Source organism: Natator depressus, chromosome 19, assembly GCF_965152275.1.
Source record: "Natator depressus isolate rNatDep1 chromosome 19, rNatDep2.hap1, whole genome shotgun sequence".
Classification (NCBI taxonomy): Eukaryota; Metazoa; Chordata; order Testudines; family Cheloniidae; genus Natator; species Natator depressus.
The window spans coordinates 10,702,784-10,724,033 of NC_134252.1; the positions used below are offsets into that span (position 1 = coordinate 10,702,784).

At 46.9% G+C, this 21,250-nt stretch overlaps 1 protein-coding gene across 2 annotated transcripts in view; it reads right to left on the minus strand.

The window, feature by feature from the left end:
* Positions 1 to 7,850: 7,850 nt before the first annotated feature.
* WASF2 (WASP family member 2) overlaps positions 7,851 to 21,250 on the minus strand; it is a 38,359-nt gene continuing 24,959 nt past the window's right edge. For both annotated transcript variants that reach the window (XM_074934636.1, XM_074934637.1), the window contains exons 4-9: positions 20,768 to 20,921; positions 18,607 to 18,724; positions 16,814 to 16,944; positions 14,587 to 14,742; positions 11,583 to 12,097; positions 7,851 to 11,037 (exon numbers count right to left, since the gene is read on the minus strand). In XM_074934636.1, coding sequence (XP_074790737.1) covers positions 10,883 to 11,037; positions 11,583 to 12,097; positions 14,587 to 14,742; positions 16,814 to 16,944; positions 18,607 to 18,724; positions 20,768 to 20,921 — 1,229 coding nt within the window. In that variant the 3' untranslated portion in view covers positions 7,851 to 10,882. The remainder of the gene's footprint in view (positions 11,038 to 11,582; positions 12,098 to 14,586; positions 14,743 to 16,813; positions 16,945 to 18,606; positions 18,725 to 20,767; positions 20,922 to 21,250) is intronic.

A 21,250-nucleotide genomic window follows, 5' to 3' on the forward strand; every position in this document is an offset into this window, starting at 1 on the left:
AACAGGCAACACTTGGCCATCTTAGTTGTGTGGCAAAGGCCCATGGGCATTAATGGTACTATTGTAATAAATATCTGTGTCCTCCATACCATTAGGTCACATTAAACTAGTCAGAAATGCCCCCCCACCCCAGTCACACTGGTTTTGCACGAGTGAGCTCCCAACTGCTCCCACTTGAAAGCTGAGAGACCTACAGGGTCAGGTGATTCTTACCTATAGCTGCATTCCTTTCCCTCCTAAGCTGTAAATCAGGCCAAGCTTGGTGCAGGGAAGTAGCAGACACCCAGACCCCACACACAGCCTTGATGTTTGCTTTCACAGGACACAAACCAGAAGCAATTCCACAGTAGTTCCAGGCACGGTTCCAGTCCTTCAGCTCACAGAGCATGCAGGACAGGGCTGGATTAGACAAACACCTTCACGTCAGAGACAAGCTTGTACCCTTTCAAGGGAAAGGGATCAGAATCTGTAGAAAATAAAAATGCACTAAGTAAACAACATCATGAGTGCAACTGTTTTGGGTTAAACCACCAGTGTTGGGGCTTGTATGATTTCTAGATGTTGCTTAGGGGAAGCTCCCTTGAAGGGTCTCAGAGGCGGATTGGACGGGTGGGCCAGACTGGCTGCACCCTGGGGTCGGCAAACAGGAAGGAACAAGCAGCAATCAAGAACGCGGATCCACAACTGATGGTTTCATTGTGTGTATCCCCTAGTCATTTTGCAACGACTTGGGCACACATTTTACTACAGCCCCCCGACTGCTCTCCAAACACTTGGGCAGTGCCCAGTGCACGTTTCCATAGGCTTGGAGTTCTGTCTGCCTGCCCAAATCAGTGCCAATACTCTAGGCAGCCTCGAAGGCCCAGGGGGATAAAGGTGGCTTGTTTTCCATATCCTGTCCTTACGTGGAGCAGGCAGAGGACAATATTTAGGTCTCCGCCCAGGGCCATGGAAAAGATTAGTCCAGCATCGAAGGCCCTACTGCCAGGGACAAGGTTCACAGCCAAATGTACCTCAGGCAAACCAGAGAGAATTGTCGTAGGCAGCAGAAAACACTGCAGAGTTCCTGGCTTTTGTATGAACAAAACAGCAGCTGCAGGGTTCTGAACTGGTTACCCAGGGGAGAGGCCAGGTTGGCAAGGTTCACTCACTTTCCTTTGGAGCAGGATTATCTGCTCAGAGCAGGTGGGCTGAGCCCTTGTGAAAATTCAGGAACTGGCAGACCATGGTCTTTCCTCTGCTTCTTTGTTAGCTGTACGCAGCTTTTTCCTTCACCAGCTTCATATGGGATGGAGGCAGAACTGGGTCTAAAGTGATGGAAACTTCCAAGATGTATTCCCAACTCTCTCCTGACCCTAGGGGCTCTGCAAAAGCCATTTCTGAACCGGGGGGGGGGGGGGGGGCGCGGGAGGGAGAGGCCTATCCTGATTCTTTTAGCAGACGAGCCATTATCTTTGCTTCATCAGTTCACCTCTGACTGAGCACCCCAGGAATCCCTGTCCACTGTCCCTCACCTCCTCTTCGTGGATTTCCAGTATACTCCCAGGCGGATTCCCATTCAATTCCCTGTTCCGACACCAGTCCAATTCTCTGGCCAGTACGACACCTTGAATGGGCGGGTAACCCACACATTAGCTAACTCAGGTTAAATCATCAGTGAAGATGCATCAACTTGGCTTTTAACTTGGGTTAGCAGCTGGACTTCAACCCCAGATTCCCCCTAGGGTATGGGCTGGAACTTGGGCTTTTGAGCCTAAGGGGTCGGCCTAGCTCCCACCCAAGCCAGAATGTTCACACTGCTAGTTTTGGCATGCTACCTTAAGCCCTGCTAATGCGAGTCTGTCTACCCAGGCTGGGAGACTTGCTCCCAGCCGCAATGTAGACACATCCCTATAGGCTTGAACTCAAACTGCAACCAGAGCTACTTTCTCTGCAGTGTAGACGCACCCATAGGTACAGGGCTCAAATTTACTGCTCTCCTCTCACTGTGTTTCTAGGGAGCAAACACCAGGGAGAGGGCTGCAGATTACATCATTTGAAAGTAACCATGGAGAAATGATGGCTATTCTTTTCTCAGCGAGAACCTTCCCCTAGCAACCCAATGACTAGCCTCACCATCTCAAAGCTGAGTGCAGGAAAATGGGCAAAGCGTTTTCCATGCTGCTTCTTTATGGAGGAGGTTGTCAGCCAGGCTTACACCTCTCTGTCCTGTCTGCTGCAGATTCATTCATTGCTCCCAACCATCCAGCAAAGCAGGCAGTGCCCAGATGCTCCTGAAGCTGGGTTTTGCTGTGCCCAGGAGCTGAGCTGCTGCTGACATGGAACAGGCATGGAGAAGGGGCGCTCCAATCAAACAGTGCAATATGGACGATGAGGAAGTGAGTTGTGTGTCCACACATGCACCCAAACCCTCCCCCCTTCCCTGTATTTAATTACCTCCACCCCAAGTGCCCTAAACTCTGGTGAAGGGTGCCTGAGTGCCAGCCATACTGGCCGGCCAAATCAATGTACCTCTACCCTCTCCTGGAGGGGCAGCTTTTGTGGCCAAGAGCAATGGGCATTCTCCATGTCCCCATTCAATCCTTGGCTCTTCCACGGCTGCCGATGGCACTGCTTGTTTGAGACAGACTGACCCAGTAGAAGCTCATTTCACATAGGACACTTGAAGTGCTTTCATTACTAGTCTGAGTTAGATCTGAATAAGCAACCTAGAGCTGAAAGACTAGGCATGATCTGCTGAGCCTTGCTTCCTAAGAAGGCAAAGCTGGGTGTGCAGGAGATGATCAAAAGGAGTCCCCCAGCTGCCAGCATATTACCGACACCTGAAGGGAGTGGGATCAGCAGGATGGTTTGAGTGACACTGTTGCTGCAGGTTATAAGTGTTGTGAAGAAAGCCTTCCACATGCAAACAAAGCTTAAACTGACACAAAGCAAGTTCGCACTCATCGTTAGGAGCCTTCAGCCAGAACCGGTAGCTGAGAAATGTGAAACACTTCTATTAATCTCAATGGGATGTTGACTCTCAAGCCTAATGATAGTGCTTTAAGCACACCGGATTTTCAAACATAGGTTACAATTATGCACTCCACTTGAACACTTACCATAAATTGTGCCCACAGCTCAGGTGACTGCACCCACACAGCTAGACAAACAAAGGGCAGAGACAGTGGTGTGGTCCTTTAACAGAGATTACCTTTTTTGGGGGGGGGGGGCGCGGTGATGCTGAATGAGATGCTAACTACAAGTCTGGGGCCCAGCTTCAGAGGTGCAGAGAACCCACAGCTCCCCATTGAAGCCAACATCGGCACTGCTGAAAGAACAGCTCTCTAGTACCAACCGTGGGTCACGTTCTACACTCCAGCTCAATACCAACCTCCTCTCGGTTGCAGTGGGAGTTCTGCTGTGGTTATAGGGTTGTGCATTTGGGCCAGGGCCATGCAAATTCAGCACAGTCTGCAATTAAAAGTGTGACTTGGCCCTCTCCACAAAACGAGCTTGACAACTGCTGCCTTAAGCCCGCCCCATGCAGGAGTTGGCCTTTGTTAAAGCATCTGAGCTGCTGTGCTGCCAGACTGCAGAAGCGCTAGCTCCAAATACCTAATTCCTCAGGCACCCTGTAGTTCTTTGTGCACCGCTGCGAGCAGATGGAAGAGTTACAGATAAAGCCATACACGGCTCAGGAGCTTATTTCCTTTCCCCACCCGCCTGCATAGGCAACAGCAAAAAGAAGCCAGCCATTGCTAAGGGCTGATCCTGCATTCCTGGCACACCCAGATCGCAGGGAGAAGGAAATGGGTGCTTTGGAGGGACTACACATGCAGAAGAAGATAATCCTTCCCTCCACTTCTCTCCCACCGCCCTTGGATGCTTAAATAATGAATCTGGCCTTGGAAAGGGGGTGACATTGGCAGCATTCTGCTCTGCCACACATGGGGAGAGCAGGCTGTTAACACTGATCGAAGCTGGCAGGGCCTGCTCTCGCCTTGGTCCCAGAGGGGGAATTAAGGGAAAGAACATGACGTCAGCAGTGGAAGGGACCGACATCCCACTTGTCCAAGGCAGCCGGCAGCATCTTCTTGGTGCTGCTAACACCACCTTGAAGGAGAAAATTAAATGGGTCTTTGGAGACCTGGGTTCCTGGGAAGCAGCATCCCAGCCAGCTGCGCTTTAGCACTGAACTCCATGGAAAGAGAGACGTACACACATCAAATGCTTTGGACAGGGCCAGAGTTGCAAGGCACAGGCAGACCCAAGAGACCCTCACAACTGCCTCAGCGAGCAGTTCTTGCTCAGGAAGTCACGGCTAATGGAAAGGAGAACTTTGAAATGCAAAGCACCAGTGCACAATTAACCTTGTCGCTATGTCCTTTACTGCTCAGGTACTGGTTGCAGGGAGGCTGAACTGAACCTGCAGCATTGGGGGAAGGGGGGGGGGCGCATAACTGATGAGAGATCATTTTGATTGCACTGCTTGGCAAAAATACAAGAAATTGTGGCAGTTTTCCTGGAAGGCAGGTGCACTTCCTTCCGATTTCAGTCACGTCTGTGTGGGCTCTGCTGTAGTACTGCATGATGCAACCAGGACTAGCCCTAGACTGATGAGCCAGCTGCCCAGAACTGCCCACTCCACACATGGCAAATCATCCCGTCTCCTCTCACATACACAAGGTCTAATCCAACTTGCAAGACTCCTATCCTTGCAGCCAGGCTGTCCCAGTTCAGGATGACAGCGCCTTCCAGGTAACGTGTACAGCAACTACAAGGACAGTAGATGATGGGATCCATAGGGAGGAGAATCTGGTATTAAGAGCTTTCCACTGATCAGCGTTGTGCACATTTTTGGGGACTGATTGGGGAGACTGCTGCTATCAGAGAGTTTGCAGGTCAGCAGCCTTTAGAAAATGAAAAGCTAACTCGGAAGGGATTAGTAACTGCAAGAATATGAAATTTTCGTATATCTGGTTCTCCCCTTGAAAACAGGAGCACCACATTACTCTGGCCTTGGCTGCTAATGACAAACCAGAGGCACACTGAGATTTCAGTTCTAGGACAAGCTGGCATAGCTAAGACTGCACCTTTTATGTCCAAGATGGGCTTTTCCAATAGCCAGTGAATTTCTAAGGTGCCTAGCAGGCTTGGGATGTAGGGGCCAATCGTAAACAACCCTTCCTTCTTTCTCCCAACCCTTCGAGTATCTCACAAGTAGCTCTGCAGTAGCTGTGCTGGAAGCTCATTCTGGAGCTGGCAGGAATAACCCACAAATTAGTCTAACAAGGGTTTGCAGCGGGGACTGTATCAGCCGCAAAGCGTGAAAAGGCACAATGCTGCAACATGTGCTTGTGAACACAGAAGTCTATAGGAAATCTACATACTAGCAATTCAGGCCTGAAGTTTGTGGTAGAAGTGGGACAGAGTTTGAGACAAAGGCTTTCTTTGCTCCCACGCAATCTGAAATAAACATATTCGTGCAATAGGTTTACTCAGCAAGTCGTTTGCAAGACAGTCCATGAGAGAGCATCACAAGCACAATGGGGCTAGGCTGCAAGTCCTCCACCCATGCTAGTTGATTTGTGCATTACACCGTTTATTGTAAGTGGGCCTTTTCAGCAGCTTTTAAAATAAAGCAAACCCTGTGTAACTCTGCTCTTGTGAGAAATGCCACAGATTCTTCTCTGTCTGTGCAGAGGTTTGCCTCACTCCCTAGATGCCATTTCCCTTCCTATCACTTATGCAGCATGGCAAGAACTAGTTGGCTGCAGAGATGGCACTTTTCCACCCCAGAAGCAGCTGCATTTCAGGGGTGGAAGAAGAGATTTCTGCACATATAGTGTTTGCAAAGGGCTCTGGAATCTGTAGACTCTTGGGATGGTAAACCCAGAGACAGATTTAATGCTCTTATAAACACAGCTCTCTCAGTTCGCTCCAGACTCAGAGCTCCAGCACTGCTGGGCTCCTGCATCACAATGGCCTTAAAGGGATACATCGCAGGACACTTTGGCTATACAGACATGAGGCGTTAACATGGCATCACCCATAATCCTGTTCTGATACTCCTGTTCTACTCCTAGGCTGTGGAACTTCTAGGTCAAGATAAACAAGTCTTGGCAGCTGGGTATTGGTGGCAATTGTAGTCTCAGTTTGGTTTTGCCTGTCTGTTGGCAACTCTCAAGTCCTCTCAAACAGTCATAATAAGAGCGTCTCAAAACCCAATCTCTCATGGGACCGCCATCCTCAAGGCCATAATGGAAGGGTTGGATCTTTGCCCTCTATCACCCAGAGGCATCATTCCCAACCTGTTAGCCCCGGACTCCAAAGTCACATGAACACAGATGTTGATTGGATAGAAAGGTTTTATCAAGATTTTTTTTTAAAGTTTACATTTTTAAAAAAGGAAGATTTTTACATGTACATTACAAAAATTGCAAATAGGATCTTCATCGGGGGGGGGGGGGGGGGGGAAGAAGAGACCAAGCAGACTATAAAAAAGCAGTATGAAAGCTTGGCTAAACAGCACCTGACAGAGGAAAATAGAAAACAGGCACTACTAGGACAAACAGAGAAGGCCAGATTCTGAATTCAGATACATAAATGGAAAGGCAGGACTACTCCACTGAAGCCAGTGGTGTTAATCCTGATTTACACTGGCATAACAAGCCAGAATCCGGCTGTCAATGTTCACTCTGTGGGGTAAAAGAAGTTGTTAACCTCGATGCCAAAGACGTACAGTGTTTTGCTGGAGAGACTTTAACAGGGTTTAGTTTTTGATACTTCTCTGCGTTCCTTTGGTCTGAAAGGGAGTAAACCCCATTGCTCACAACCCAGAGAATCCTTTCCCACACCCCTTTTCCTTTGACACCATAAGACTCATTTGGCTCCTTATAAGACATGGCGCATCTCTTCCCCACCAACACAACTTTTGCATAGAGTAGACCCCCAAGTTACAAATGGAATAATTACTCTTATAAATATATTTATATCATATAGGAAATAAGGCACTTCAGAAGCATCATGGCTCTTCTAGTCATACATCATTCTAAACAAGAAAAAAAATGGGTTAGTTTCTAAAATGAATCAAAAGGAATAACGTTAATACAGTAATAAAATCTGATCCACATCCCACTTCAAGGCTTTGTAAAACAACAAGAGAGACAGAAAACCTGACCCAGGGCAGCTATGAGACAGGCTTGGCCCATCCAGGACAGGTACTTTTAAAGCAGACATATTTAAGAAGTTATACTTCACACAGTTTCTTGGCCATTTGGAACTTCCAAGAGCCCCTTCCCTGGCTCTGGTCTGGTGCACTGTGACTGATAAGGAGAGGAGAACCAATGAAGGTCACTGACTGCAGATGAGCCTCCAGGCTGAGCCCTGGAAACCTGTAGTAGGCATACCCTATGTGCAAGTGTGTGGGGGGAGAGGAGAGAAGGCTGAGAGAAGCTGCCAGGCACTATAGCTGAGAAGAGAGAGAGAACACTTAACCAGGATCAGAAAGGAAAGAAAATCCGACCTGTCCAAACATGGTCTGTGAAGTGACAGCGCATGTCAGCAGATCCAATGGCAAATGACTCCCAATACAAGCACTGGCTAAATGGCTGCACTGGATTTGCATGACCTGCAACCTGGGTTAGACTGGACAGAAATACAAAGGCGTGCCTGGACACCTATTAAAATTCTCATCCCCAGATTTGTGAAACACTGACAGCTCCCTCCACTGTGCTGTTTGGAATGTACCTCTCTCTATGGTCATATGAAATAAGTTAAGAACACGCGAAACCAACAAAGTGACCAGGAGGCTGTTTAGCCAAGCACATGCCCCTTGCATGAATAGGTCAGCAGCCCTACAGTTAGAGCCATTTGGGTACAACCATCTTGCAGAGAGATTGTTCTTGGCACCTATTTTCTTCCCCTCCCACTATTCCCCCCAGGTTGAGGACCCATGTTTCAGATCCACTCCTAAGGACCCCAATGACTTTAAAAGCACAATTGTTTTTAAACTAGACTTGAATAAAGAAAACATTGTTCCTTCTATTGATGGGATCTCTGATCAGCATAAGTGGGCATTGCTTCTTCATGGCCACCCAGCACAAAGGGGTAGGCTTTATTGCATAGATGTTTAGAACAACACTGGACAGAGCCAGGAGAATGGTCCAGAACCATCTGGCACCACCCCTCTTTCTCCACAATCCAGCTGGTGGCTTGCACACAGATGGATTGTCCATTTAAGGTCACACGGGATATCACACCTTTCAAAGCTTCAAATGAAAGGAATATTAGCTTCCCCTTCATGAAATGGGGCCAGGTGGAGCCAAAGCAATTTTAAAAGAACCCAAGTTTGGAATTTTTGTGTTCCTAATTTCCAGTGCCGTGGAGTGCATTATGGCTTATTGGCGCTGGAGGATTGGAACTAACATTGCTCTCATATTCTTGTCCCATCAGAAAGTAGTGTAAGTTTCACTGCCTATGAGCTCGTCTTCACTATGGGGGTAAATCAAACTAAATTACGCTAATCCAGCTATGTGAATAACGAAGCTTAGGTCGATGTAACTTAGAGGTCAATTTACCCTGGTGTCTTCACTGTGCTGCGGTGACAGGAGATGCTCTCCAGTCAACTTCCCTTACCCTTCTCGGAGACCTGGAATACTAAGGTCAAATGAAGAGTGCTGTGCCGTCTATTTAGCGTCTTTATGGTCTTCACTAGACCCGCTAAATCAAGCCCTGCTGCATCAATTGCAGCAGCATCAATCTCCCCATAATGAAGACCAGCCCTATGCTCTCAGGATTCTACCTTACCCACTTGGCTTGCTGCCAAAATATAGCAGTGCAGAGATTTAATAAATTAACCTCACTGGTGCTTTCCAGTCAAACTGGAACTTGACAACACCTGCAACGAAAAACGTGGTCCCCTAGCCTCTAGAGAAACCTAAGATCTAGGCCACTTCATTTATTCTCTCTTTCAAACATTAAAAAAGGGAAAGGTATTCAAGAAAATAGCAACAATCCAGAAAAGCGAGAATTTAAAACACTAAAAACAAAAACCCAAGAGGGTTTTTTTTTCCTGGCAATATGGCAACCTCTGGCTGTATCTTGTGTCCCATGTATTAGTGACATCTTTGTTTTGATATACAAAAGCAGTAATAAGGCAAGTCATAGAGGGAAGGGAAGGAGAGGCACATGTTGGCAAAATACTTCAGAAAAGTAAAGGCAGAGCAGAGAATGGAGAGTTGGCCATCTGCATGGTCTCTCTCCCCATAGTTGGATCCATGAATCACATGGGCTGGGATCTCTGTGAAAAACTTAGGAACTGCTCTTTTATGTCACACTGATTGAGACTTGGACAGTCAAGCCCAGATAAGATATTAAACAAGCACCTGCTACACAGAGGTTTTTGTATCTATCCTGTTGGAGGTGCTTGCACTCAACTTAAAAATGTAATAAAAACAGTAAAACCTAAGTCAGCTAATATAAAATCCTCATTTCCACCCCTACCTGTAATGCATCTCCTGGGAGCAGATCAGGAATTTGTAAGTTTATCTGGTAAAGGAGATAATTCTCAGAAAAGGTTGCATTAACTACTGGACTATGGATGTGAAGTAGTGGAAAACCACTAAGATGGGCTAGATATAATGTTACTGATGGCTGACTCAGCCCACAGAGACACCCCGCCACATGTAACCCTCCCCACCAGGGTAGGAGACAGCAGCATAGGCTAAATACTGGCATTTTCTGCTGCTCAATTCCCCACATAAAGTGCGCCATCGGCCTCAATGAAAAGCACCTGTACTCAGACTGACCAAAGTGCTGCCCTGAATAGGCCAAATGAGACACTGATGCGTCGCCTCCTTGCCCTGGCTGGTAAGTTAATTGTAGACACACTGAACACCAAATGGGCCTGAAGCCTATTTGGTGCTCAGAGCTCCCTTTCTCCCCACCCAATACCACTGGTTACATCTCCTGCTCTAGACACACTGCAGAGCTCACTAGGTAACAGATGAAAACCTTCCCAGCACAGCAGAACCTAGCAAGCCCTAGCTGTCACTGCTTAGTTTCCACAGCACACCAGAGGCCGCAGGGAAACTTTCTGACTTGGTAATGCCCCTGCACACCCAGAGTGGGCAGCCAGGTTAGCGTTTTCCTAAGGCTGCGTCTCTTAGTTCAGCCTCCTTCAGCAGCTGTGGAGGCTCAAATCAGGCTATTGGAGGGGGTAGAGGCAGCTTTTAAAGAAAACCTAACTCCCAGGTTTCCATGTAGTGCACCCTGCAACCCCACAGCTTGAGCACGCTTTTTAGGCAGGTTCGTTTTGAAATGCTAGAAAAATGATGCTTCCATCACCAAAAAAAAAAAGGATTGTTCCAAGGGTTATTAATAATGGGGTGCAGCCTGGAAGAGGAGACATTTTAAGCTCATTTTCTAGCACTACTCCCAATATTAACCTGAGAGGACGAGAGAGTTAGGTCCACTATATCCTAGATGCTGCTGCAATGAGAAAACTGGCTGAAAATGCCCTCCTGAAGAGCCCTTTGGCTGCAATAGGGTCACAGATCTTTATTTAAAAAAAAAAAAAAAACCAAACCATCCCAAAGGCTCTTTAACCGTGTTTTGTTCTGTGGCATTGCAAATCTGGTGGTCTACGTTTCCTTTAATGAGCAAGCACCACTCCCCCTCCTGCTGGAAAACAACACTGCAACCCACAGCATCTTGCGGGGGACCTTTTGGAAAGGTGAATGCAAGTCATGCCAAAGGGGATTTGTTGAAACCCCTTAGTACATCTTGGGTTACTGGAGGAGACAGGAAAAGCTAAAAGGCTTTGGCAACCTAGGAAGTACTTGGCTCTTTAAGAAAGGGGTCAGGCCAGCGAGGAGGAGCGTGGGGAGCAGGACCATGGTTAATCAGACCACTCGTCACCAAACTCCGAAGAATCATCCTCGGAGTCGCTGTATTCCACAGCGATGCGGCGAGAGAGGATCGTTGCCACATCATTGCCCCCAACGTCCCGCTTCTCCTGTTCCCGCTGTTCCTCCACTTTGCGGAGCTGGAAGCCTGGCAAGGGGAAGAAGGCAGAGAGGCGGTCACTCGACGGCGGGATATTTCATGGGGTCTACAGAGAACTGTTGCTCCAATGCTGTGCTCTGAATAACCCTGGGCAGGGCCTGATCAATGCCTGGAGTGCGCTGGGCCAGCCTGGCACAGCAACTGCACAGAGGGGGGCACACAGGTCAAACCACTGACCAGCCTGGATAGGTTTGGAGCAAGGGCGACTGGAGGAAACCAGAGGAGCTGGCTTCCCATACTCCTCGCAAGCGCTATGTGTTGCTTCTTTAAAGGCAGTTTGACTTCAACTTGGGAGCTGCATTGATTCTTATGGGGCAATCTGCAAAGGTTTAAAACTAGAGGGCACCCTCATCGGGATGAAAAAGGGAGCTGAGATTCTCTTTGGGTTAGATCATCTACAGGAGGTATGTGTCACAAGGAGCAAGCCAGCAGCAGTGCTGCCCATGGGATGGCTCCCATGGAATCTCCCTCAGAAGAGAGAATAGCTAGGTTTATGGGAAAGAGGATATGTAAAAATCACAGCCAGGGCTTACCTTGACGGATTGCTGAAAGCAAGTCACTTCTGGCATCAGTCACAGGAGGCAAGGAAGATTTTGGCTTGGAGGCTGAGGAGTCTGGAGACAGAAGTGGAGCTGGTGCACCATCCATGCTGCTGGAAGACAGAGGTGGGGGACCAGGAGGGGGAGGAGGTGGAGGAGGGGGAGGAGCACCATCTGCTGGCTGAGGTGACGGTGGTGGAGGCACAGCAAAGTATTCTGCTGCTGGAGGTGGTGGCGGAGGAGGAGGGGCAGAAAAATCGGGATGAGGAGGGAAGGAGGATGGAGATGGTGGCGACGGCATCCCTGAATTTGGAAATCCTACAGGAGGAGGTGGTGGGGAAACTCCTGACATTGGTGGTGGTGGGGGAGGAGCAGGAGGTGGAGCGAAGCCTGGCCTGGCACCAGGTGGGGATCCAATTGGAGGAGCTGGTGGAGGATGGCTTGGACTGACCAGGCTGGATCTTTTTTGTCCTCCAGAACCAGAACCTCTTTGGTTGTCTACTGGGTAGCTGTTGCAGGAGGAAAGAGTAATATTGGGGGTGGGGGCAGAGAAAGAGAGAGAGAGTATTATTAGCTTTGAGCTCAGATTAGATTGCCCCAAAACTGAGTTTATGTAATCAGAGAGGATATTGTCCAGCTTTCACCTCCAACTCCCAGCTTTTACTGAAGTTCTCCAGGGCCCTGGTGCTGCCTATCCTGCTGCATTACTCTTGGCTAGGAGAACAGAACTGACAGCTGACACTGCAGCTGAGAGAAACACTATCAGATGTCCCATCAGCCCGCACAGTAACAGTACACTGTACGAGCCAAACACCAAATCTCTCTCTGCCAGAGGCCAGACTGCCCTCTCAGCTCAGAATCTTCTAGAGCAATGCCAGTCATTCTGTATCCATTCAGCCGCTAAGCAGGGATGTCTATCGAGGTAACCTTTAGTTCTTGTTTTCTATGCTATGCAAGTTCATATGCTATTAACACATTCACTGATTCTTTACTGGAGCACTGGTGATGATTTGTCACCTCTTGTCAAGGATCTAAGGAAAAAACGGTAATGGGATCCAATGCACACTGAAGGGAAATATGGATTCATAAATGACTGAATACAACTTTCCATTCGCAGGAAACATTAGTGCCCAGAAAGTGCTATGTTACCAGCTTACATATTGGTAAAAGGGAGCTTACATTGAATGCTAGCAAACAGAATGCTTTCGCCTCAAAACCTGGCAAATTAACACGCAGCCTATGGTGCTCCTCTGATACGCCATGGAGACTATTGGTCGTTTTATAATGAAGGGTCGATTTACCTCCACCCTTTTTCTCAAATAAGAGATTCAGGGGGCAGCCATGGCTTTAAGTAATTGCCTAAACCAGGACAAGTTTTATTGGAAGCACCCATCTCCACTCTCACCTAGAGAGCTGCCGCAGGACGGAGTGCCTGTCTCAGGCTGTGACAGATTGTATTTGCAACTCAAACTCACAAGCTATGTTGCCTTTTGATATGTTTTAGTCGAGCTAGTACTATAGCATTTGTCAGTCACCTATTCCCTCTATGTATTTACTCTTGCCACACTTTTCTGGTTCCTACTAGTTAAAAGATACTCTAGTTTTGACCTCTATAACTGAGCCAATATCAGGCCATTCTGGAATTGGTGTGCAATGGACCTGATCCTGGAGAACATTGATGTCTCGGGGCAATGAGGATGCTCTAGACCTTGTAGGAGACACTAGGGCCCCAAAAACTCGAACTATGAGGTCTCAGAGCACCTACACCCTGCACTTGCAAAGATCAGAGGGGAAAGTGGTGACAGTGTAGGAACCCAGTAACAGGGACTGTTTCTGTGCAGAGTGCTGTTGCGGGATGCAGGACCACATGCTCTCAAGCATTTGTATTTGAAGAGGGAGACAGATCAACTGGGCACCCAAAACTGGGCCGAGATTGTCTAATGGAACCCTGATTCTACGAGGATGGGTGCTTCATACATATGGAAATTCACAGAGTAAGAAAAGTGGGCTAATGCTCTCCTGTTAGGGTATTATGGGAAGTTTGGGGCTTTAACTTAATTAATTTGAAGAGAGAGCTGGACAAATTTAAGAGTGTGATTGTATGATGGGGTTGCTTGTGATAGTAGGAGACAGGGTTCAATAGCCCTGGAGCTCGCTTCTAGTTTATGTCTTATGTTCCTAAAAGCTCACAGTTCGGGTTTCAGCCAGTCACCTGCAGTGGTCAGGAATGGATTCCCCTCCCCTTTCCAAACATGTTCTGGGGTGTTTTTTAATCGCCTTCCTCTGAAGCATCAGGTACAGCCATGGCTAGAGATGGGATGTTGGACAGGAAGGGCCAGGGTTCTGAGGTGGCAGTGAGCATTCTCGCTCTAAGGTGCTTGGCTGGCTGGTTCTTACTCACATGCTCAGGGTCTAACTGATCACCATATGTCAGACTGGGGAGGAATTTTTCCTCAGGTCAGACTGGCAGTGACCATGGGGGTTTTTCCCTTCCTCTGCAGCGACCCCCACACATACACACATGCTGCCAGGATCATTGGGTACATCTCACTTAATCAATTCCCTGCCGTTGGGAGAGTCCTTGGGCACTGATGTATCTTGGTCCTTCCTATTTCTGCCTGTGGCACATAGGAGTGTAATCTCCTGTGGGCTGTAATACTTGGATTCAATTTTGGTTATTGGGTTTAGTGTGTGGGTGCTGGAGGGTGTTGGTGGCCTGTGTTTTACACAAGGTAAGACTAGATGATCTGGTGGTCCCTTCCAGCCTTAAACTCTATGACTCTACACTGACAGGTGTTCTCTCACTAGGACTCTTACTTATGTTAACCGAAACTAAACATTAAGGAGGGGTCGTCATACTCTTTGTACACTTTACTGACAGGCAGGTTCACTCGGGTCTCAATACAGTACTTAGTTAGCTGGCCTAGTGAAACCCACTAACATATCACTTTGCCCCACCTACTATTTCTCTGTGGCCGAACAGGTCTCGGAGGTTTACCTAAAATCCAAGGGTGGTGGAGGCAGGCTGTCCTCTGGGTAGGATGGAGATGGTGGTGAGACAGAATCAGACTGCGGTGGTGGTGGATAGTAGCTCATTTCCACGCTCTCATCTGAGCCAATGCTGCCATTCTGATACACCACATTAGGGGGATATCTAAAATTAAAGATAGCAATGGAATAGTGATACCAATTTCCTCCTCGCCTCCAAAAGGAGTACTTCCAGCACGGTGCGTCAGGGAAACAAAACCAGGAATATAGCCATGCAGGCTGCTCCACCACAAGTAGCCTAGTTATTGGAGCCATGCTCAAGTGCCTCACTCCAAACTTCAGACTGGAAGCTCTTCTATCAGGAATGTCTCATGCTCTGTTAAAAGCCCAGCACAACGGACCCCTAGTCACAATCTGCACCTCTCTATGCTACTGTAATACAAATAATTTATTCAAAAGGGACACCGTGTGGCTCCAAATCATGTATCTGTACATAAGTCATTTCCTGATCTACGTTTCCTGAAGCATTTTAGATTACTGGAAATTGTTCAGATTTTTAGACATTTAAAATTCACTTTCACTCATTATGGCTGTTTATTCTCCGTGTGTCTCAGTCTGGACAATGGAAGTCGACTAGTTATTCTCACTTTTGTTTATTGTTAGTATCCAGACAAGTTTATTTTCAGGTTTTTACGCATCAGCACAGTAATTCAATGTGTGGGTTGCCAACACTGCAAGAGAATATTTGTGTTATTTTAAAACAAAACAAATATTTCTATTAGTTTTAGGGTTGGTAAAAGCTTGCCCTTAAAGCTGGATTATGGGCAAAAACCGGACTCGTCAGGTCTCATTTACATCGCACACTCTCCATGGCAGCATAAAAGTCCTAATGTAGCCATGTACTCATTAGGGCAAAGGCTATCACCTCCTGCAGGTTGGGAAAGCACTTAGCACATTGTGGATGCAGTCATAAGCAAATTTCAAAGTATCCAAAGCTGAAACATGCAGTGTTTTGTTTGGGCCACCCCCAAGTTTGACAGTAGACCAAGATCACTGAAACAAAAACAAACACTCTTCAAGCCTCATATCAGAGCCTACAGCGAACTAAAATGCACGGGAGAATTTGTAGTGGGAAATACTGAAAGCAAGGAAAAGTCAGTCTCAAGTCAACTGACTCGGCTATTAAAAGAAAAGCAGGTTTTATTTTTAAATATAAAATGTGTGATTAAACATAAGATTTTCTTAAGTGAAAAGAGCCACAAATGGCAAGAAAAGAGCATACTGGGAAGTGCATTTTGGGAATTCAGTTTGCTTCCCGCCAGACTGGTGTCAAAAGTTAAATTAAATCCTGAATAGGAGGCACTGAAGAGAGATCTGTAGCTGAAAAAAGTTGGATGGGAGGAGAAAAGTCCTAAATTTTGAAACAGGACGCGGGGCTTATGAAAAAACAGTAAAAGAAACGGTGCCCCACCACCAAAGGTTAAGAGTGAAAAGAAACAGACACATAAAGCAGTTTTGGGAACGTCTGCCTGCCCTACTCACTGGCTTTCCTCACCACAAGAGGCTCCTATATTAATTCAGCCCATAACTACAAGGAGACAAAGACTACTAAAATTATGTCACTTTAATGCCTTGAGTGCTGCTGTGAGAACTTGGGAAAGAAGGGTCAGCATCACCTTTCCTGCTGATTTCTCATGGTGGGGAACACTCCTCTCTGCAGATAGCAGCCAACCCTCCCTGAACACCAGAAAAGCCTGATGCCTATGAAGCACTCTCAGAAGAGCTTCTGTAGGTTTGGAAGCATGCCACAGAGTCTGCACTCCTCCTTCCATATGACATCCCCACTCTCAAATGCATGGCTTCTGGCCCTTGCTAATTCTGTTCTGGGCCAGACAAAACTGGTGACCCAGCTATAAAGGGATGAGTGATGATGGGCTAAAGGGACTAAGTCCATGACATTTCTGCATCTGTGGGATAGGGGAGCCGAGAGCAGAAGTAGATTTGCTTCTGAAGACCACTCACGCCACCTTGTTTAAACTGTTTAGCTTCTTGATTTATTTCACAAGTTTTAAACCAACAGACAGATTTCCTTTAGAGAATCTGATTAGCAGGGATATCGATCCACACTGCACAGCAGATCTGGAGAAACTGCAGAGCAGGGTGAATTGCATTACCATCAACAATGCCAGACAGCTTCCCCTTCACGGAGGGCTGCATAAATAGCCAGATTCACTTACCCAGCAGGTCCTTGTCTGTCTTTTGACTCAACAAACTCCTGTCCCATTTTCAATTTCTCCCACTCCTCTTTTCGGGTTTTGATTTTCCGCGGATTCACATTCCCTCGGTTGGGATTGTCCTTCTTCTCTTTCTAAAGAAAGAAAAGAAAAGAAAAAGACCCATTAAAACTGAAAACGTGTTTGGATTTAGTCTGTCCTTATTCCATCTCACTGGGAGGGGAGGAGGAGAGATAGAGCCAACTAACATTTTAAGAGATTACAAAAATCTTGGGATTCTTTGAGACTGCAGTAGCGTGAATTTAGTACTGGTGGAAGGATCAAGATTTGCCTATATGAACAGTTAATTTGTGGCAAGATGGGGAGGGGGGAGGTCAATCTACCTTGAACTAGCCAGCTGGGCTCTATATGCCCATGTGAACGATTAGTGCACGGCGGGTTAGTGAGGTAGATTTACACCCTATCTTGTTGCGCACTAACTGTTCATCTAGACAAGCCCTCAGACTGAGATACGAAAGGCCTCTACCTACAGAAGAGCTACTGCACAGGTGGCAACATACGCATGAACTCCCCCCTGTGCTCCAACCAGTGTGCCTCAATTCTGGCCAGGAAAGATGGTTTCTGGAGTGAAAGGGCAGATCAGTTTCCCGAACCTAGGGCTTGCCTAAACGGCAAGTTACTGGGCACCAAGCCAACGTGTGCATCTATAGCGCACCCGCTTGCCAGGTAGTAATGCCCCATGTGGAAACGGCTACAGCACAATGAAAGTCCCAGAGTGCCACAATATCAACACGGGATGCTACTGCACAGCAAGAGTCACACCCTGGCTTGCTGCACAGCGTCTTAGAATGTGGACAAGCCTCTAGTGCGTCTTTGGTCTTTGCGTTGAGGCTTCCAAAAGGAAGCCAGTTAATAGCAACTTGGAAGTAGGGTTTTTGTTAGGCGGACACCTGCCCACAACGAACTGGGCTAAAACCAACCGCATTCCAAGGATTCCACTATGCCAAAACTCTCACTTATACTCTGACTGCAAGGTCATGAACTACTTTGAGATTTGATGTTCCAATCACTTACATTGTAAGTCAGATTTCCCCAAACTAAGCCTTAGAGGTATAGTAAATGAATCCTTTTATAATGCAATTTACCTTGTAATTCACTAATGTCAAAAGGACACTCAAGTGCAGCAATGGGCCAGTGTGGTGGTGGGTTTTTTTGTAGTTTTACGTGGCTTAAACCCTTCCATATGTTAAAGTGTAACTGGATTTTTAAACTTAATCTCTTCACTGCTGCCAGAACGGGCACACCCGCTTCCTTCAAAGGGACTGGTGATGATATTCTGGTTACATCAAAGCATACCGAAGGTAATAATAGGGTGCTTTAATACTGAGCAGAGATGCCTGCAAGATACTGCAAGAGTACTGAAGAGGTTCTACGTTTGTCCTTGCCACCCAAAAGACAGCATTTACTGTGCTAACGCATCGAACGCCAGGAAACAGATGGTACAAAGCTACGAAATGAACGAGCATCACCATCCAAACTGTGTGAAACTCAGAAGAACAGATTTTTAAAATCTCTCCACTTTAATAAGCAAGGATAATAGTAACAGGCAACAAGGAATTTTTTTTTAAAAAGTATAATTTTAAACTTGACTGTATACCCTCTAAAGAGCCCAAGTGAAAGTGAAAACTTGGATTTTGAAGAGAAACTGTCTCCTAGGAGTCTCTGGCTTTTCCTCCTGCCTTGTCTTATCTACTATTTCTTTGCTAGCATGCAGCAACGATGCCCCATCCCCTCACCCTGTGCTTCCGCTTTTCTTTCATGATATCCTTGGTGTCCTGTAGCATTTTCTCTTTCCAAAGATCAAAGAAGTATGAAGGGTCTGTGTAGAACTTGAGTGCCTCTTTGCCATCATCCCTGGAATAGAAACACACACAAGGAACCAGTCAGGTGCTTGTCTGATGCCCAAAGATTTCAGACACCCACCAGGTGTCAATTTCTATCAATCTGAAACAAGAGGCCAAACATTTTGTACTCTTTCTCCGTCCCCTTCAAATAGGTGTCTCTCTACCTTTGAGGAGCCACCCACTCCACCCGCTAATTTAAAACCACCACCACCCCTCACCTAATTTGAAGCCACCACCGCTTCTCAGCCGTGGCTGAATAGTTAAAAGCGCTTGACTACAATCCTGAAGGTTGCAGGTTTGAGTCTCACTTGATCTCACGCTCAAAGGCCACCTCCAGTTCACCCAGCTGCAAAATGGGTACCTGATGCATTGGGTTAGGGCAGTCAGACATGATGCTGGCCAAATCACTCCCTTGTGTGCCACTGGCTATGACACTGATGTGCCCTAACCGCATCAGCCTGATGAGCCATGGCTTGGGGGAACTCTGACCAATCTTCCTGCAAGGCTTTGCACTATGATTCTCCTCTGGTTTGGGAATACATAGTTTTGATTTCTGTACCTTAAGTAAGGTGCAAGAACTCCACTGAGCAGCTACTCTAACGATTACAGAGGCAGCAGCAGATGTCTGTCCCCACCCCCACCTTGTCAAACACCCCCCCGCCTCTCTCTCTCCACACATGCCCCTTCCCATCCTTCCTCTCCCCATCTGTCTCTTCCAGATAGCCTGCTCCACAGTAACGCCGATGGCTACAGGCTTGGGCGCATGCACCTCCAAATGCTGAACAGAGTTCTTTTCAGCGACAATCTCCATCCTTCCCACCCCCACCCACCAGACCGGGGCTCCTGCTACTTCCTCCAAGACATATTACACAATTATGTGCTGGGACTTTTCGGCAAGTTCCCTCCCCACCCACCCGTCTTTTCAGAAAAATCTTCTCCAGTTCAGGAACTCCAAAACGGACCAGCAGCATCCTTGAAAGTCAGGAGTGTGCATGCACATGCCCACCCTCCTACTTTGCAGTACAGTAGCATCTCACAGAAGACAGCTGCCTCCAGCTATCTGTAATTACTTTTCACCTGTTCAAAAGACATATACGGATGTGGGCTAAAGAAATATTCATACTCCAAAACCCCTGCTCTACGACTATCTACAGCAGACACTCAGACCTCAGTGGCTCAGCAGCTACCCAAAAGAGCCAGAGTTGTGTGAATTCATAGTTTCACTTACTATAGTGCTATATATTCACATTTAAACAACAGGAGGAGGAAATATTTAGCTGTTTTTATATATAATATTCTCACAGCAAAAGGACTGACCAAGTATTATTTTATCAACTACAGTTGGTTAACAACATAGTAAAAGCCTCCTGATTGGTTAATATTTAAATCTCACAGTGTTTCAAGATCACATGCTGGAAGAAGTCGTAGGAAACGAACTGAAGTGCCAATTGCAGCTCCCGAGCCTCAGTTTGAATATCACTGATCTACAGGATGACATAACATGGCTAGACCGTTAAGGAGAAGGGCTTTATGCAGGTTATACAGCCAGGGTCTAAGCTGAGTCAGTCACCTGACACCAGGAATAGACCAAATAATGCTCAAAATCTAAAGGAGTCTGCTGTACCCATTTGGGTCAATGCCACAAGCAAATTTATGTCCTGTAGTTTCCAAGAAGGCTCTTGGAAAGTGACCACAAGATCACACAGAGAAGTATGAGAAAATACATCGTATCCAAAACACCTAGCAATGTTACTCAGTGCCATTCAAGACTTGTCTCCTTAAGGCACCATCACAAAAGCAACAACGTAACTATGTAATTTTTCAGCTACCTTTATTTGTGCAACCCCAGAAGCAAACCTACAAATAATCCAGCTAAAGAACAGCGAAGGCCCGAGGCACTCTAGTTAGGTTACTCCATTTCCCTTAGGGACTAGTGCTTCTTGAGTAAGTGGCTTGTGGCCCTGGCCTTTGGGTGAGCACCTTTCTCAGCTAACTGTGGAGGAGATGTTCCCTACAAGGGAAAAAAGGAGCTAAAGAGATGCTGCAGCATTACCTGTAAGGGGAGAGAATGTTGAGAGGTGGAGGAGTATTGCAGATGCCGTATGTTTCAAGGACGGGCACCGGGAGAGAGTCTCTGTCAAAGAGCTTCTGGTCCTGAGTGGTGGAGCTTTTGAAGGCCTTCCTTGTATTAATGCCTTGTAGGGACACTAGGAAGGAGGAAAGCGATGGAAAGAGAAAGTGAAGGACAGTTCGACCCAGGTGATTGATACAGAAGGCCAAGTAGCTACATTTGATTTCAGTTACAGTTCTCAGCATGCTCAGCACTTTCTATGGTTGGGTTCCTTTTTCCCCACAATACTCTTGAGAAGAGTAAAGAAACTCCAACCCTGTCTACACTGAGATCTGAAACTGTTTCAATATGGCTCTCAAGAAAGGTGCTAAGGTGGTTTCAAATTTCAGTGTAAACACAGCCTGAAAATCATGCTGCCGCACTATTTACTGAATAGCCAGCCAATGGACATGGAGACTTGCTAGT